Genomic DNA, 18,606 nt, shown 5'->3' with positions numbered 1-18,606 from the left:
CTGAGCCTCGGCCTCACCTCGGTGCGGGTTGCATTGTTCTGTGGCTTTCAGGCGTTTTTATTTGGCACCCAAATAGAGCTCTGTGTGTAAAGAAACTACTCTCATGTGTTTTGTTTTTTTAGAATAACACACATGAGATCTCGCTCGTGACATCGTGTGATTATCACGTTTAATGAAGAGGTTTAAGAGTTGGCACTTTGATCACTATTTTTAGGTGACAGCGTGGGCGCGTATAGCGCTATTAAACCATTTGTCATTACACTGTGTAATTGTATTAGCTTTTTACAAATGCTGCTGGTGGGGATCATGTGAGATCTGTAGTTAGTGGTCTGAATATAAACTCAAAAGCAGTGGCCATGGAAACACTCTATACTTCCAGCAAGAGAGGCGAACGACCTTCAAGTGCAGCACAGAACAAACATCCACTTTATTGACAACTACTGCAAGGTGTCTTTGTTACTAACACTATTAAAATGTATGATGGCCACAAACATCAATGCAACTTTGTAACTTGTATTCATTCATTTCATATAGTTGGAGTTGCATCCTAGTTGTCATGTCTTGGTGCTACAAAGCTTCACTTTGTAAGATGAGATGTAGGCTGAGCAGACCAACACTTCTCTTCTCTCTCAAGACCTTTACAGAGACTTCTTCAGCTTCACAAAATCAAGAGTGAGCTGACATTCATCGTGGTCGTGACAGTCCACTTGTTGACAGGCATTAAACGCCCGCTGAGTGACAGGCCTATCTTGAGACGTCATTTATAGAGTAATTTAGGATCGGAAGGTAACTTCTGACATCCAAATGGCCTCGGCTGTAATCTGATTGTTCACGATGTGTGGGATTCAGGCTGTGGACATCTGGCAATCCTCACTGCAGGTTAACACGCAAACACAAACACACACACACACATTCGCACACAGGGAGATAAAAAGAAGAGTGGGCGAGAGAAGGAGTTGCTATCTAATATGAATGTTATGCAATAGTCATAGCTACAATAATGAAGTTCTGACTCAACATCCTCCCACATTGTCCTTCACAGTTGAAAGCACTTAAACACACACACACACACACACACACACACACACACACATAGACATATACACAGATAGATAGATAGATAGATAGACAGATTGATAGATAGATAGATAGATAGATAGATAGATAGATATATAGATAGATAGATAGATAGATAGATAGATAGATAGATAGATAGATAGATAGACAGATAGATAGATAGATAGATAGATAGATAGATAGACAGATTGATAGATAGATAAGGTAGATAGATATGTGGATAGATAGAGATGCATTACACAGCTTCTTGCGTAAATAAGCAAGCCATTATGATATTAAAAATATTTTTATTTGAAAAGATCATCTCGAGTGCATTGAATTAGACATACGGCATTATATTGTGTACATTAATATGAACATCAGTGCTTTCTTCCTTATTGTATCTGCTCTGTAACTTTGTCTCATACTATAATTGTCTCTCATTGAATCCAACATTTCCCCAGCGCTTTACCCGGCTCTCTTGCAGTATGTGACCCAATAACTTGTCGGAGATCCGTGCTAAAACTCGGCCGACGGGCCAGTGGGTACAGGGCACCGCAGGCTTCATATCGCCCCGGGGTGTGACAGCCTCTCCCCGGCACACGGCCTGTCCGCATTGCCTGGTAGGAACGGAGGGAGAGCTTGCGATGCTGAGACGGGCCAGTTTCAGTCGGAAGCCCGCCTAGCATTGCCAAAGTTTCGAAGACTTTCTCTAAATTCGTGCTTTCCTTTGCAGATGTTTCAAAATAGGCACAGTCGTCACCGAGGACTTGGAGCACCTCTGCCTTAGATATTCCTCTCTCAGTCTTCAGGATATCCACCTTGTTGGCGCAGACCACCAGGGGAACCTGCGGCTGTGCGCACTGCTCTGGCACAGAGGATTTGGTCAGCTTGGATTTTGCAGCAAGAATCTCCGATCGCAGGGCGCACACCTCGTCGAAAGAGCTCCGGTCATCTAGACTGAATACTAGGAGAAAAATATCTCCTGCAAAGAACAAAGAAAATATATTATTTTTCTCTAATAGTTGACATTTTTATCAATGCATTATTCGAGAGATAATAGCATTTACGCACAATTTACGCACACCGCTATCAATTGCAACGATTCTTCTGTTTTGAAAACATAAAACAACTGACAAGCATTTGTAAGTTTATGCAGGGCAGACGTTACTGAGCCAATACGCACCAGTAAGGATAGACAGCCGCCTCTTGGCTGGGAAATCCCTTTCCCCGGACGCGTCCAGGACGTCAATTTGGTATGTCTCTCCGCGGATACGAAACAGTTTCCTTAGGAAATCCTCAGAGGTGGGACTGTACTCCTCCACAAATCCGTCCCTAAGGTATCTTCTCAGGATGGAGGTCTTGCCGACCCGTGGCGCACCGAGAACTACGATGCGCTTACAATTCTGAGGCTTGCTCGGTGCTTGCTCTTGGTCAATTTGGCGCTGCCGGGTTTGCCCGCGGAGAACCAGAGCTGCCAGATGATCAAGAGGGGATCTCTTACAGGGATGGCTGCTGTTGGCTGTGGTTACATCTGAGCGCGTCTTCTTTTCCTGTTTCCACTGAGACGAGGCCAATTTAAGTATCCCCAACCCTATTTTAATTCCCGATGAAGTCAGATGCTGCGACGCGTTTTTGTAAGTCAGTAAGACTCTGGAGGACCCGGCGCACTGCCCGTCCATATTATCTTGAAACGGGGGACCATCAGAGGTGGAACTGCTGATCTGGTGCGCAACAGGGATGGAGGTGGTCTGTGTTCCGGTGGAGATGCTGCCTCTCTCCATCGTTTTAATACGAGTGGGCAGAATCTGCGATCTGACTTTTCATAGGCACACTCAAGCTTGTGTCCGGCGCTGTGGCTGATTTCAGTTGTCTTTATAGGCCATCCTCAACCCCGTGATTCATCTGCGTCATGCTGATTGACAGAGAGGTGTTCCTCAGGCGAACACCTATAGCTGTAGCTACAACTGAGCATCGACCTATAGGCTATACATGATTTACCCGGAGCATGCTTGTGAAACCCCTTGAGAACGTCAAATATGATTATATATATATATATATAGGCTATGCAATGTCCTAAATTATTGTCATTATTATGTTTAAACTATTATTGCTACTATAGTAGGTTATTGCTTAAACTTGTAGGCATCCCATCCTCGCACACCTACATAACGAAGAAGGAAAATGTCCGCTCGATTTCGTTCAGTAGGCTTTTTTTTAGGTGTTATTAAAGATTTATAAGCTATATGTTTGCCTTGCTCCTGTTCTTTATCTTCTCTTTTTGTCATACTGTAGTAGGCCTATTTATTGTCTTTCCCTTTTTTGGATCTGTAAACTGTTTTGGTTTTCGTATTGCTTATCAAAAGAAAGAAAGAAAGAGAGAAAGAAACAAAGAAACAAAGAAAGAAAGAAGCTCTCTTCGTCCTGTGACTTCGAGGCATCCGTTGCCACGGTTACCATGACACACTTGGACAAGGCGCGTGCTAGCACTGCTAGCTAACTAGCGCTATACGTTAGTCGTCAGTGACTTGTTTCAACAAATGAGCCGCGGCGAGTCACCGGAGAAGATGTTCAGACGTTACGCAGGTCAGTTACAACTACAGCTCTCTGTGTGTCTCCTCTGTCCGTGTGTTCCCCTCTAAAGATACGTTAGCGTGCGTTGTAGTCTACGTAACGTTAATCCACTCTGTGACGTCTCCAACACTGATGACAATGATATCACACTAAGGTCGTTACCCTGTGTGTATGAAACGTTACCTCTTTTTAAGCAGTGTGTTGGAAGAAGTAACTTTGAGAGTTAGGTCTGAGTAACTTGAGTTACTTCTTCAGAGTACTAGTTAAAGTAGCGATACCACAGTGTAGACATAGCCTATACTTGTTACAAGTACAAGTCCTGCCTACAAAAATGTACCCAAGTAAAAGTACAACACTATTACCTAAAGTATCAAAACTCTTACTCTTTTTATGAACTATTCTTACTCTGCAAAGTAACTATAAAGTTATCGAACGAATGTAACAGAATGTAGTAGAGTAAAACAGTACAATATTTCCCACTGAAATGTAGTGGAGTAGAAGTATAAAGCAGTATTAATGGAAATGCTCAAGTGTACAGTACTTGGGTAAATGTACTTAGTTGCATTCCATCACTTTTTATAGAGTTATAGTGGAAAGCAAATGTGGATTTGATGGCTTGAATGTCAGGAAGAAATTCATTAGATCGTAACCAAAAAATAGGTCAGTATCATAAACTTTTGATAGATTCTTTTGCAAAGATATATCAAAGTGATGCAGCAATTTATTTCCTCAAGGGCCAAGGGCGTCTCTTGCCTATAGGGCAAATCAAAGTGCTTATCTGAATAACTACTGAGTCTGTGACGGAAAACGTGGAGGAAGTAAGGCACATCACTTACAGAAGAAAAAGGATTAATCATTGTTGGTGTGGCCATGAGTCTATAATCAGGCACTGGTAGATAAAGAGAAATGAACTGAATTGCATAACCGTGTCAGTATTCCAGGTCAATCTCTTTGTGAGTGTGTGTGTGTGTGTGTGTGTGTGTGTGTGTGTGTGTGTGTGTGTGTGTGTGTGTGTGTGTGTGTGTGTGTGTGTGTTTGTTGTGAGCATTGATGTACTCTGCACACAAGGAGGTAGAAACTCTTTACACTTTTCAAAATGTTAGAATTAGGGGATCGCTAAAAGCACCATGAATCCATATGATCTGTGTGTGCAGCGATTCCAGAGATACTTTGTGTAAGTATTGTGGCACTCGGTTTGACGGAACATAAAGCATCAATCAAGCACACACAAACTGTTGCCATTTTATAATATAGCTCTCCTCTCCTCCAGAGAACAAGAAGCTAAAAACATCAGAGGCTGTTGCCCAGCCTCTTGACAGTCACCCACAGGACCTCAGTAAAGTAAGCCCACTTCATCCATGCACATTATTTACAATTAGTTGGAAAATGTCTTTGTTCCCCGAATAAAATACAAATGTATTGGTGTGGCACCAAGGCTTTCATATTAAAGCAGCTGTGCATGTAACTGAGAATATGATGATGACTACAGATTCATAAACCAAAGCCACCCAAGGGTCGTCAAAAACCAGCGCCCATGGCTTGTGTGCGTAAAACACAGCCAGCGGATGAAGTAAGAGATGCTGTGCGACGGCCGGTGGCTCATCCAGTGAATCTGGACCCTTCCTCTCAACCTCTGGACTACGCAGGTTGGTCGAATTCCTTCGCCCTCATGGACAGTTACACACTGTACAGTAGCCTATTCAAATATGTCCTGTAGATAAAAAAAACAGATGTTATCCTAGTCATAATATGCATCCATGTGGCTAAAACTGCAGTTTTTTTTCTGTCCTGTTCTTCTCTTTTCATGATCGGAAGGGCTTCGGTTTGATGACCAAGGGATGGTTCTTCCACACAGCATCCTGGGTAGTTTAGAGGATTTCAGAAGTTATCTGGAGGCCAAAGGGGAGACAGAGGTAAAGTCAGAAAACATAATGGGATCACGTGAACGTTGTTTTTACATACAGCTTTCCAAATCTGTCAACCCAAAAAAGTGGACAAAAGTGACCAATGCATTTGAAATACGTTGACTGTGCTGCGTCAGTCACCTCTGGCTCCTTCTCCACCATCCAGTTGGTGAAGCGCATCCCAAAGTCCAGGAGATACGATCCCTTCGAGGACCCAGGGAGGCGTCATTCTGAGGCTGTGGAGGGTGGGCATGGGATCCCCTCAGGCCACAGAAACGTTCAGTGTAATGCCCTGCAGCATTGGGATGCACATATGACGCAGCGCAGACAGCAGCAGGACGTCTTATCTGGTGAGCTGATTAGAGAATACAGCAACCGGCTCCAGAAAGTCCTCATATCCGCAGCATCATTACAGCATTAAATATATTATTAAAGACTTGACCCTGATTCAGGAATTTCTGAACTAACAAATCTCATACATGCATAATCTAAAATGAGGTTTCTTCTTTTAAGCTAATTAAAGAGCAAGATTTATATATATATACATATATTTATGTATCTTTTTCTTCTTCATCTGCTCTTTTCAACTCTTTCCAGACTTGCTCGACAGGCCAGTCCAAAACTTACTGATGAACCAAGCAAACCATTTCAGAGAAACTCAGGAGAAGAAGGAGATTCTGAACCAATTCATGCCACTCATCCACTCTGGATATGTATGACACATATTTGCCTTCGCTGGTCTTCTGTGTCTTGAGTCATCCGTCAGAATCACATCTCATATTTGTTATATTTCTACAAAACAATGACATCGTTTGACCTGTTGCTTCTTCATGCATGTGTGTCCTCACTGTTGCTTCTATGTCTTAGGGTCACCGTGTGGGCAGTGAGTTTTGGAGTCTGCCCCAGCGTTACGGAGATGAAATGAGTGGCATCACAGCCACGCTGACTCAGACTGAGCAGGGCAGACGGGAGCCTGTCACACACGTAGGACAACCGAGCAGCATACGCCAGGAATCAGGTACGCTGTGTCCCAAATCGTCCCCTCTGCCTTGTTCTGTTTCTTCTGATTGTGCATTCACCTGAAACCCAGTGGCTTATTTAAAAAAAGGTTACTCTGTGAAGTCCACTTTCCCCATCAATTAGAAATCTTTGATAACCACAGTTTACATTAAGGGCAACACCAAAACATCTTGAAATAAGCTCAGGAAAGACCAACAAACAAAACAATAAAAGACAAGAAAGAGACTCCTTTGTGGGTACTTTGAACTGAGAGTAACTGTATTCTCTCTGTGGGACATGTTTCATCCTGTAGGAATAATTTGTGCTGAGACTCTGCGTCTACCCTCTCGGACTTGGGACCAGAGTGCATACCTGCAGCACCAGTGTCAGGAGCTCGGGGAGGTTCTAGGGGGCATGGACATCAAACAGCCGGTAACGCAACATACAAACTATAACACTGAATTTAGCTCAGTAGCACTTCAAATGAACACAACTGGTCTTATTTTAGCTTTGCAGTAGGCCCTTGCTCCCTTTGACTCGCTGTTTTAAACTTGTAACATTTACTAATAAGTTGGAAAATATGACTGGTTGAAAGGTCAATGGTTTACAATATATAGGCCGAGCCAATTGCAGACACATCAGCGTTCATGTTTGCCGATAAGTAACTAAAGATTGCAGTGGAGAATGTTCTTTTTCTCAAAATGCACACATTCAAACTAACATGCCTGGGGCCAACCACAGAATATAAGAAAAACAGTCAGAAATAAATACATTATAGATATAGAAATAATACAATTTAAAACTATTAAGTAAATAGATTATAAAAAGAAAAAGGGAATATTTAAGGCACAAATTCTAATTGTATGATTACATACTTGGTTCACAGGCAATGCAATGTTTTTATGTACAGTTCAAAATCTTTGTAAAAAGCACTAAAAAGGGCTCTTTGGCTTGTAAACTTACACTTGTGTATATAAAATTTGCTGAGAATAATAAGTAGATTCATGACAAATGCCCATAACTGCAACATATAATGTATGTTTGAGAACAGCAAAGATTACTTTCAGTTTTACTTTTTCAAGTGTAAAACGTCCCACTCACACAAATCCATGACTCAGAACTTTATCAGGCAAACGTTTGATCCCAGATATAAGTATGATCATTATTATATTGAGGGATAAGTAAATGTAGAAACATGTAAAAGATGGAAGTGTTCATTAGCTTTGGGTACTCTGCTGATTGTCTGATACAGCGCCATTGGATCTGTAATGTATGATGCCTCCAGCGTACCATCTGGAGTAATGATCTAACCGGAAAGTTGTGGCGCCACCACGATCCAAATCCCATATTATTCACATCACACTTTATTTTAAGAACCTAATTTCATAGGGCTCATTCAGCACAGATCTAGATATTTTGCTTGAACACAAACAACTACATTATTGGACCACTCATTGTCCATACAGCCCTCCGAAGCTGCTCACACCCACAGGACACTCTGTCTCTGGAGCTGCTTGCTGCTCGTGATCAGTCTTCACGTCTTCACAAACAGCCCGTGATTATCCAGCCTTGGGCACACTGTTCTTGGTTTTCTGCACAAGGAACAGGACACGGGCAAGGCAAACAAGCACATGCACACGCACGGCCACACAAATGAACATGCGCATGCAGGGACACGGCCATAAACCTGTTTACATACTGTTGCGCCAATATGTGATGATGTATTTCATAACCTGCTAAATGTACATTCAGTACACACTTGCATAATGAGATGAATGAGGCCCTGGAGCTCCCACATAAGGTACAGTTATGAAATCTGGAGCATGTCCAGTCCATAGAGTAACGCTTTTGAGATCTGTGGGGTGACAGAAACGAGACCAATCTTGCCTTACTGCTCGCTATGCAGTACACACACACGCACACACACACACACATCTGTGCTCGTGACATAAAAAAAATGGCAGAAGAGTGCTCTGTCGTGCCGGTGGCTAATGTGACGCCGAGGGGATTTGGGGTCTGAAGTACCACCTGACAAACACACAAACAGTAAGAAATTGTCCTGTCAGCATCGGACTTGTCCATGGCTTCGTGACATACGTGTAAAGGGAGAGAGATGGTTGGGAAAGGGTGAGCTTATTGAGCTATAAAAGAGGAGAGAGGGAGGTAAGCAGACGAGGAGGAAGAAGAGAAAGGAGTGGAAGAAAATAAAGTACGTTAAAGTTTGAACCTCAGGAGGAGGGGGAGAACGGTGCATTGCATGTGTCACTCTGCCCATCACATAATGTGATGACAGACCTATGTTTTTGGCAACATTCAGGTGTGTCATTTAATCTAGCCAACTGGACAGTGTGTTCCACAACACCTCGACCTGTCACATTGAAGGTTTCATCAGACACCTCGTCTTTTCCTCTCTCGCTGCACTTTCTGGACGCGCGTGGATAGGACACACGTATCCCGAAAAAAGGATTTTGAGTATTACTTTTTCAATAACAGGAATCAGAATGTTGAATGGACATGCAAAGCTGCCCATTTCGTTCACAACCACCACTCTGTGCCACTTTGATTACAGGAAATCAATGGACTGGAGGTTATTGGCTCTAGCAAGCCACTCACCTTTGTCTCGGTGTGTCGCGGTTCCCTACTGGAGAAGGAGGAAGAGGAGACAGAGCATGAGAAGATGAAGAAGGAGAACCTGTAAGCTGGGATTTACTGATTTCAAGGGCACTAAAAAACCCAATGAGTGAATCCACGAGCCATTAATTCGATGTTGCATTAATGAAGTTGGGATATGCCATGTGACCATGTTTACCAGGTATTTCAGGAAAAGATATGTGGATATATTTTCCATTAATGTGGCACACTTCGTCGCCTGGTTGAGAGCAGCTTCCTGATGCCAAGCTTGGAATTTTCAAGTTGGACAAGAAACGCTTGAATGCATCATGGCATCTAATGGCTCTCGTTTCGGGAGGTGGGCGGTCAGTCTCGTTTCTAGCTCGTGGGCTGAGTCTTTCGAAGGATCCAACCCCTGAACCGGGACATAGCCAATGACTGACTGGCTCATTCACTATTTGTCTAACTGGAGTGCTACTTCTGCTGTCTCATTGTCTTCCACAGTGATCCACTGGCACAGTATGATGATGTTCGTTCAGATGCTCTGCTCATTCCTGCCTTAAGATTCTGTGGTCAGCTTGCCAGCTGGACTGGAAACTCTACGACTAACCAGGTACGCAACGACCTTTACAAGGAAGGTTGGTCGGAGTGTATGAATTTTAAGTCATGACTTGGGTAAATTACCGGTATACACACTCTGTGCCTGATTTATGTTTGTATCTTCAGTTAGAAACTAAATCCTGCACACTGTCGAACTTGCAAAAGAACATTTATTTGGGACATTTTAGTGCTAGACCTTCATCAGGCAAATGACTTGTAACAATAGGAAGCCCTCTTACATAGGGAGTAGCTGCAAGTCTGCAACCAGTCACACATTTCATACATCTCATGCAATAGGAAGGCATACATACAAGACAATTTACTCTATAAGGCCATCACCAATATCAACAAATACATCGATTCCTCCACAGTAAACACAGCAACGCCTCACAAAATACCAAAGCAAACACCCAATCACTATATGTTAAACAACAATAACCAAATGTACCTCTATCCGATCAAGGCCACATGCCTAAAATTAAGAAGGTCCCTATAAATTGATACTACAAGTCCCAAGAGGCAATTGCAGTCAACAATTGCACATCATTATCAGGTTACATTAGTGGATGAACCTGACTTAACATACATTAAAAGTTAAAAATAAAGAATTTACTTAGATCAGTAGACTGCAGGGCCTCAAAAATGCATCATCAATATATAGATATATAAATGAACACAATCAGTGGGTCACATTGATAAATTCACCTGATGATATGTGTACATTTTCATATGCGTTGAGGACTGTCTGGAGCTGGACAAGGCAGCCCTCAGATGGCTCTGTAAGAAAGGCATACAAAAAACGATCCAGAGAAAGATCCCCACATATGTGTATCATATAGATCAGGTGTGTGGATAAACACGTAAATGGTAAATGGTCTTGTACTTGTATAGCGCTTTTCTAGGCTTCCGACCACTCAAAGTGCTTTAACACTAACCATTCATACCCATTCACAAACCGATGGCACAGCCTTCAGGAGCAATTTGTGCCCAAGGACACATCGACATGGACTAGCAGAGCCAGGCATTGAACCGCGATTGAAGGACGACCCGCTCTACTAATACTACTATAAAAAAAAAAAAAATTAACGACATGTAGCTAACGACAAGTTTTAGTTTTTTTTTACCAATGTCTCTCCAGTAGAGTGTTGTTATGATGGAGCCGTTTTTTTTATTACCCTAAGAAACTCACTTTATCATTGTTAGATGTAAGCTGTAGGTCACTGTTGACAATGTTCAACAGAGTCTCCTTCCTATTTAAGATGTCTCCTCATTCTTACAAATCATTCGCCTGATGATGGGTCTGGCACCGAAATGTCGCAAATAAATGTACTTTTGCAAGTTAAACAGTGTGCAGGATTTTGATTGCAACTTTTGATCTATTCGTCCCTCTCTTTCATCTCATGCGCCAAGTGTTCTTCTGGTGTTGTTTGCTTTCCTGCGTTTGACACTTGAGATCCGTCGTGCTTTGATTTGCGTCACCTTCGCTCTCTCATTCACTCTTTGATCAGGGAGAAGTAGGAATCAGTGCCAGATTCATCTTTCAGGCCCTGACTGGAGAAACAGCCTCTTCCCAATTGGAGCTGCACAATGAGGGCAGCACAGCCATCTTCTACAGCTGGGAGCAGCTTCCCATGCCACACAGCTTCCCTAACCTGCGATCACGAACAAAGAGTCTGCACTTCTACTTCAACTCCTCCTCTGGTGCACACAAACATTACCAGACACCTGCTGCCTCACCCCCACTTCATACGCTGTTTTTACGCTGTCAGCCCATCATACGGTGTCTTTCAAACAGTACAGCAACGCGCCATCCTGCTTTACATTTTTACTTCCCCTCCCATCCAGGCGTGATCCATCCCGGTGTCACCCAGCGGGTTGAGTTCACGTTTAAGTCCGAGAGGCCAGGCATCGAAACTGAACTGTGGCAGCTCAACACCCACCCTTTGCTGCTGCAAGGAGCCTCCATGCAGGTCACATTGAGGGGAGTGGCTCTGTACCGGGACGAAACCGCAGCCCAGAGGCTTTTCATAGAGGTTGTGTACAACTGTGTGTCTGAAAGTGAGACAGAAAAAACGCATTGGACAGATGGAACTAAGGCTCCCATGACCAGAAACCCGTTCTTCTTCTTTTGTTTGTGTTTCTGTTGTGTGTGCACGAGCAGACAAAGCTGGAAGAGAGAGTGACGGAAAAAATGTGTCTGTCGATTGTGAATGAGGTGCTTTTGGGGGTTCACACCCCAGAGAGACCCAGCTCTCCGGCCGAACTCTATGTCACTGAAGAGCAAGACTTTCTAAGCAAGAACCCCGAGGTAATTTCCTTAAAGCATCTCACACGTCTCTTAGTGATCAGCGGAGGTTGTTTTTTTTGTGGTGTCCTTGTGACTTCAGCGTTGCCTACAGAGAAAGATCCCATCAAACTTATATTCCAAATTCATGTCTCACTGATGAATAGACATGCTTCTTTGTACACGGTGTTTGTGTTCAGTCTGAGTGTTAGTCGCACCATCACTCAGTCAATGTGAGAGGATGACCCGCTAATGGCCCCATTCACCGTGTTGCTCTTTTTGACATTTTACAAACTATAACTGCCCCCCCCCCTACCCAACCTGGAATTGATGTTGATCCACAATTCTATTATTGCTGTCGTAATGTATGGTAGCATATTAACTAATGATAGACAATAACAGTCAGTGTTGCCATGGCAATGTAATAGGAACCTGTCTTTAACTGTTAATTGGGAATATGAAGCATGACTGACTTAAAGGTCTCCTAAGGATAACTATAATAGACAAGAGAGGCAGGGAATAACTGGAAACCAGATTGCTAAGAGTAACCAAACATGAAGTTGAAATATTATATCCTACTGTAGGCCATATATATGATGGAAGACTTTCATTCAATAGTCACATGTGTCATTTACAAACATTATGATGATTACAGCTCTCTTAAATTTTCAGGTGGTCACATTTCATCACCACAAAGGGGGGCACACATATTGAGGAGTGATTAGAAAATGATAACATGCATCATAGTTGTTGGAGGGGGATAACTTTCAGTGACGATTATGACCCCGCAGCGTGACATTAATAACTGCTCTATACATTGTTGTAGTTGCAGTATCTTCAACAGCCAGTGGAGGACCTAAAGAGACTGTGGCAAGAAGTGCAACCGGAACGCACCTGGGACTTCTCTGTCCATACACTCCGACAGGTATAGACATTATGTGATGTTGCGGTGCGTGATAAAACTTGGTCAGTGCAAAAAAAATATATATATTCAAGAAGCAGTTAATTTAGCAGGTTGATCCACAGGCCTCTTTGAATGCACTGCGCATCCCTCTGGAAAACATTATACCATGACGATGCTTTACAAACACAACATATCTGTCCATTTATTTGTTCTCTACTGAAGGCTGTGCTGTCTCTGCTTGAGCAAGAGTCAGGGCAGGAGAACAGCCTGACCCAGCTCAACTCCCTGCTTCTGCAGCTTTCTGAACCGTCTCAGCTGAATCCCCTCCAGCTAACAGCAGCAGCTATAGGGTGAGGCACAAACACACGAGTGTCTCATTTAGCATCTCTGTCATAGCATCTTGATATGATGCGATAGGAGTTCATGATCCAAACCGGCACACTTGATGTGGTAAGCCTACAGGTTATTGTAGTGTGTGGTGCCCCCTGCAGGCAGCAGCTGTGGCGGAAACTGCTTGACACGATGGCTGCTGAGGCCACGATGCTCAGAAACCTGCAGGGCCTTCCAGAGAAAGACACATGGATCGATAAAAAGGAGGAACCCCCGATCGCTGATGCTGGTGAGACTCACGGACTTTCAATCAGACATATTATTGGTGACGATTCATACTGCTTACTGCTGTGTTCTTGCATCGCAGATGTGGTCGATAACACAGATGAGAAGAGTGAGGAAAAGGGAGCAGCAGCTGCTACAGGGGCGAGGAGTAGGGCGAGCATCACAATTAAAGATGACAACAAAAGGGGGTCCCAGGCAGCATCATCTGAAAAACCAGTGCAGGTGAGGGGAGAAAAGGCGTAAAGTGTTTGTGTGTAGATGACTCACTTTTGTTAACACAGTGACGGGCTATTTTAAAATGTTTTGCCACTGAGTGGCAGCAGACTCAAAAGTGTTTACGAGCATGAACGAAGCGCTACTTCACAACTTCAAACAAGCTGTCAGTTCGTCATTCATTCATCTGCCATTCAACAAGACAACGCTTGATTTCTCGTTACTATAGACTGCCTCCTCACAACCCGGCCACCCGCTGCCTGCTTCCCACTAAGGCATAAACCTACAACTGCATGTGTTTTATATCTTATGTGTGATTGTGTGCTTGGTTTAATTTAAAGGAAGAGCTCCTGTGTCACCTAATACAACTGTGTAACCATTTGTGTAATAATACATTTGAGTGTTTTTTGACTAATTCACGCCTCTGTATGTATGCACAGTTGTGGGCGCATGTGTGTGTGTGTGTGTGCATGGCTAACCATCTGATATGTAGGGCTTAACGAGTCATTCCACATTCAGTCCTCCCACTAAGTGTAGGAAGCTAATCCTCTCCATCCAGTGTTTTGTCCCGCAGAGAAGTCATTATAGTCGCTTAGCGATGGAATACGGTCTTGGCCATTCATGTTTTTCTGCTAATAATTGCAAAAGCTTTCACTGAGTTCCCATCCATTTTAAATGCAGATGATTGTTTTCCTGCACCCATCCTCATCCCGTCCTATTCATGAATCTGAATCCCCGCCGGCATTGAGAGCCTTAATGAGGATGCTGACTGCTGTTGCGTCCTGGTGGCTCAGTTGGTCGTCACATAAACAACGTGTTTATGAGCCATCATGGTCCAAATAGAAAGACGTGATATTAAATTTAAAAAGAGACGCAGTCGTGTCTGTGTGTGTGTGTGTGTGTGTGTATTTTGCTGGGTGATTCTCTCCTCTGTGTGACGGTTGAGTCACAGTAAGGTACGACCTATTACTCACAGGGAACCATGGTAACAGGGCAACTGTGTGAAAATGGGCACCTGCTCTGCAACTGTGCATCCAGCGTGTGAATTAATAGCACCTATAGACCAGTCCAAGCCATCTGTGGTGCACGTATACACGCACCAGCTATACCTCAAACAGCACATAACATCCAACATATTAAACACTGTGAAATATCCGGGAAGGTCATTTTTCATGACATAAGATGCAAACAACCAATTAGTGTGCTCAGTAAAAGCTGTCGTTTATTAGTAAGTCTGTCTTCTGTCTGTCCGTCCTCCAGGACAGAAAAAAGAAGGGGAAAAGAAGGGAGGAAAAGCTAAAGGAAATAAACTCGCTGGCTGATATCCCCCAAGGCAGCGTCAGTCCACAACCTCCAGATGTGGTGGTGGAGGACGTTTACATGCGGCTCCTGCACAAAAAGGCAAGTCTTTTAATCATCGCACAGTTTTTTATTTTAAATGCGCTCTCACAATAGTTCGGCGTACTCCTCATGAGGAATACTAACTTGTGGCAACAGATGTGTAATATCTGCTTTGACTCTGGAGAAGATTTCTAAAGTTTGGGAAAGTTACCCTGATGATGTCATCAAAGTTATCTCAGGCCGGACTCCAGACTTAGAATAGACATTTAAGAGACACTGTCCGGCTGCATGGGACATGTAGGATTCTTTGTTGTGGAGCTTGATCCATACTAGAAATTAAAAGTCATGATGTCTCTGCCTCTTCTTCTTTAATTTTGACCACTGCTGTCTCTCGTGAGTCCCCCAACTTTATGAACCACTAAATCACTCCTGTACCCTTCTAAGGTATTCCACAGTCCTGTACATCCTATAAATACATTCATCGATATTTATCCACCTGACAGGTTTATGCGCTGATAGGAGACCTGGTGGACAGCCTGTGTGACCTGATGGACGAGCTCAACCAGGAAGATGAACAGGACTCGCACACTATTAACATGTGAGAGAGGCTGGGCACAGGAGCCCACTGAATATATACAACCAAATGTAACCAAAACGTGTCACGGAGGATTCCCGAATCTCTGTTTTGTACCCTCTTTTTCTTGTGAAATCAATAAACTGATTATTCTTCTGGCACCGTGGATGTGCACTGAATATTCATCACGTGTCAGTCACACTGTCACACTCGCATCAGCGGGCGATAGTAGGTTAACAGTACCGCTGACTCTGCAAACGAAGCCCCCCCCCCGTCCCCCGTCCCCCGTCCCTGCCTCTCTTTTACGCTCACCGTTGTGATTGTGCATGCGTGCGTTGGCCTGCCCGGTGCCGTATGCGTGTGTGGATGAGGCTGCCCGAGTGAGTGAGAGAGGGAGCGAGTGAGCCGTGTTGCTGTGGCTTATCCTCGTCCTATGCGGATTTCACCACTGCCTGCCCGAGCGGCTCGCATCCATCCAGGGTGTAGGCCGGGGGTTCAGACGCCGACATTCCCATTGAAGGACTCACTGTTCGGGCTCCTCTCTCGCGTGTTGCCGGATAAAGGAGCGGAGGGGAGAATCGCGGTTGCCCTGCTTTGCTGATCCCAGCGGAGGGGGATATATTATCGGGACTTGGGGAGGAGACAGCGGAGAGGCGAGGATGCTCAGCGGACAAGACGAGAGATGAGCAATGGGCAAGGTAAGCGGCACGTTGAGACGACCAGGGGGTTAGTTCCTTGGCCAATGACTCACAATGTAACTGGGTATATTTAACGTTAGGCTACATGTAGTCTACAGTGTATCGTACGTAGCACGTAACACGCAACTGTAGTGGCAGCTGGCCTTGCACATGAATCTGTGCCACACATGGCAGCTCGCACAGGGAATCCACCGCAAGAGAGTGTGTGTGTGTGTGTGTGTGTGTGTGTGTGTGTGTGTGTGTGTGTGTGTGTGTGTGTGTGTGTGTGTGTGTGTGTGTGTGTGTGTGTATGTGTGGTGGGTTGAGTAATGCATTATGTAGACCCACCATGAGCGCCCTCCTCTCCATCGCTACCTGAAATATACAGTAGCCTACACCTGCTGTCACATCGCGCATGCGCATCCATAAATGTGGACGAAGGGGTTGACGTAGGTCCTCTGTGTTTAAGCATGTTGGCGCATCAGACCGGGCCATGCCAGTTCAGAAACGAGGAAGTATTTGAAGTTAGTGATGGTCTCGACAGACAGACTGTCGTGCTGCAGTTGGGCATCACGACTCGGGTTGGTGATTTCATCAGGTGACTCTTCTAGGAGACGGTCCTAGGAGGAAACACTTCTAGGAGGACATTATTTTGAAGTTATTACACCCTGATGAGTCATTTGAATGTAAAGCTCATTGCTATGAATCAGAAACTATCCAAGTAAAACCACCACGGGGGCTGTCGTTGTGTCGAAGGAGTTGTTGCATTACTCACAACTTCACAGTTGGTCCCTGGATGACTTCAACAGTACCGTCTGTCTCTGCATGTGACTCATTAAAATGAATGTTAGTGTTGTTTCTATCCGTTGAGATGATCTGTGGCCAGCTGGTTGCATTCCTGATAGGACAGAAGAGGATTATAGAGTAGATGGTACAATTCAAAAAGCCATATGGGAAAGAAACTCAAGTACTACACTTAAATACAACTTTGAGATCCGTGTACTTTACTTGAGTATTTCTGTACGATGCTATACTTTATACTTCTATGCCACTACATTTCAGAGGAAAGTATTGTAGTTTTTACTAAGCAGCTATTCTCACTTATTATTTTGAAGAGAAAGATTTTACATCAAAACATCGTTTTATAAAACATTATGCATTGCTATAGATTAAACTACAGTATTAAGTAGTTCTACAACATTAAACTGCAGCTTACAACTCAATGCACTCACTGTAATGATTAATATGAATACAACACTGACAGGGGCCGCTCTTCATGAAGAATACATTTGCGGAACTGTCTTTTCCACCACTGTCAATGCACACATGAGTCGTCATGCACACAAAGAATCATATTACTCCCATATTGTGAATTATCGTGGTGTGAGGGTCAGGTAAAGGGTTTAGAACCGTTTCAAACACCTTGCGGTAGACAACAGCAGCATTTGATAACCTTTGTGTGTGTGTGTGTGTGTGTGTGTGTGTGTTTGTGTGTGTACAAAGCTGAAGATGATCTTGCAGAAAGGTGATACTGGTTGAAGTTGCTGAGCTTCACTCTTCTTTATGCCCTTCATTTTCTCTCTCTCTGCCTCTCTCTCTCTCTGTCTGCCTGTGTCTCTGCCTGTCTGTCTCTTTCACAGTCTGTCTCTCTCTCTCTCTCTCCCCTGCACATGCACACAAACACTCTCATGCTCGTCCTCTCAGAGTTTTCTGTCTGTGTCCCTGCTGTGTGCATCTTAGTTCCACTGCACTTCTGCTGATGTTTGCTTCTCGTCATCCTGTGACTTGTTTCAGTGTGACAGCCTTTGTGAACTGTTGTGGAGCAGCAGTGGACAGTGACATTGACATTTTTTTTAAATGCACGAGTCTTTTAAACAGTTAGTAATTGTTAAATATAATCGTTATTGTTAGTCATCATGACAATAGCAGGGCCAGTTAATAATGTTCTTATATTCAGTGTCAAATGCATGATCTTGCTGTCTTGATGTAATTGCATGATTCTTGCACTTTTTGGACTTGTACCCCCATAGGTTATACATAAGTAATACCTTCTATCTGGCTAGAATTAAATAGAGGATGTCCCTAAAACGTATAGGAACAGGAATCTACAAAAGCGAGCACATATTGACAGAGGAAGGGAACAACATCTACGTCTGGAGTGAACCAAGTACAAATGAGTTCATGTTTCGAAAAAGACCACAATGCCACTCACAGTGAAAAGCCCAGCTAACCACAGGCAAAGCATCCGTATCAAC

At 43.8% G+C, this 18,606-nt stretch overlaps 2 protein-coding genes across 2 annotated transcripts; one reads left to right on the top strand and one right to left on the bottom strand.

Moving 5' to 3' along the window:
- Window positions 1-1,496: 1,496 nt before the first annotated feature.
- Window positions 1,497-2,840, bottom strand: rasd2b (RASD family member 2b; the record flags this gene model as incomplete). The annotated part of the gene is made up of 2 exons (XM_079158960.1): window positions 1,497-2,041; window positions 2,243-2,840. The coding sequence occupies 2 exons, from the start codon at window positions 2,838-2,840 to the stop codon at window positions 1,497-1,499; spliced, it is 1,143 nt and encodes a 380-aa protein (XP_079015086.1).
- Window positions 2,841-5,164: 2,324 nt separating this feature from the next.
- mycbpap (mycbp associated protein) lies at window positions 5,165-15,702 on the top strand (the record flags this gene model as incomplete). The annotated part of the gene is made up of 17 exons (XM_079160169.1): window positions 5,165-5,280; window positions 5,441-5,543; window positions 5,701-5,884; window positions 6,132-6,247; window positions 6,402-6,552; window positions 6,847-6,965; window positions 9,103-9,227; window positions 9,648-9,756; window positions 11,252-11,444; window positions 11,589-11,776; window positions 11,905-12,051; window positions 12,854-12,952; window positions 13,154-13,281; window positions 13,423-13,550; window positions 13,629-13,768; window positions 15,020-15,160; window positions 15,604-15,702. 17 exons carry the CDS (start codon window positions 5,165-5,167, stop codon window positions 15,700-15,702), a joined length of 2,286 nt encoding a protein of 761 aa, XP_079016295.1.
- Between the last annotated feature and the right edge of the window lie 2,904 nt (window positions 15,703-18,606).

Source organism: Pholis gunnellus (genome assembly GCF_910591455.1).
Source record: "Pholis gunnellus genome assembly, chromosome: 5".
NCBI lineage: Eukaryota > Metazoa > Chordata > Actinopteri > Perciformes > Pholidae > Pholis > Pholis gunnellus.
Note: the sequence above shows the minus strand (reverse complement) of the source record. Positions and strands in the feature narration are given on the sequence as shown.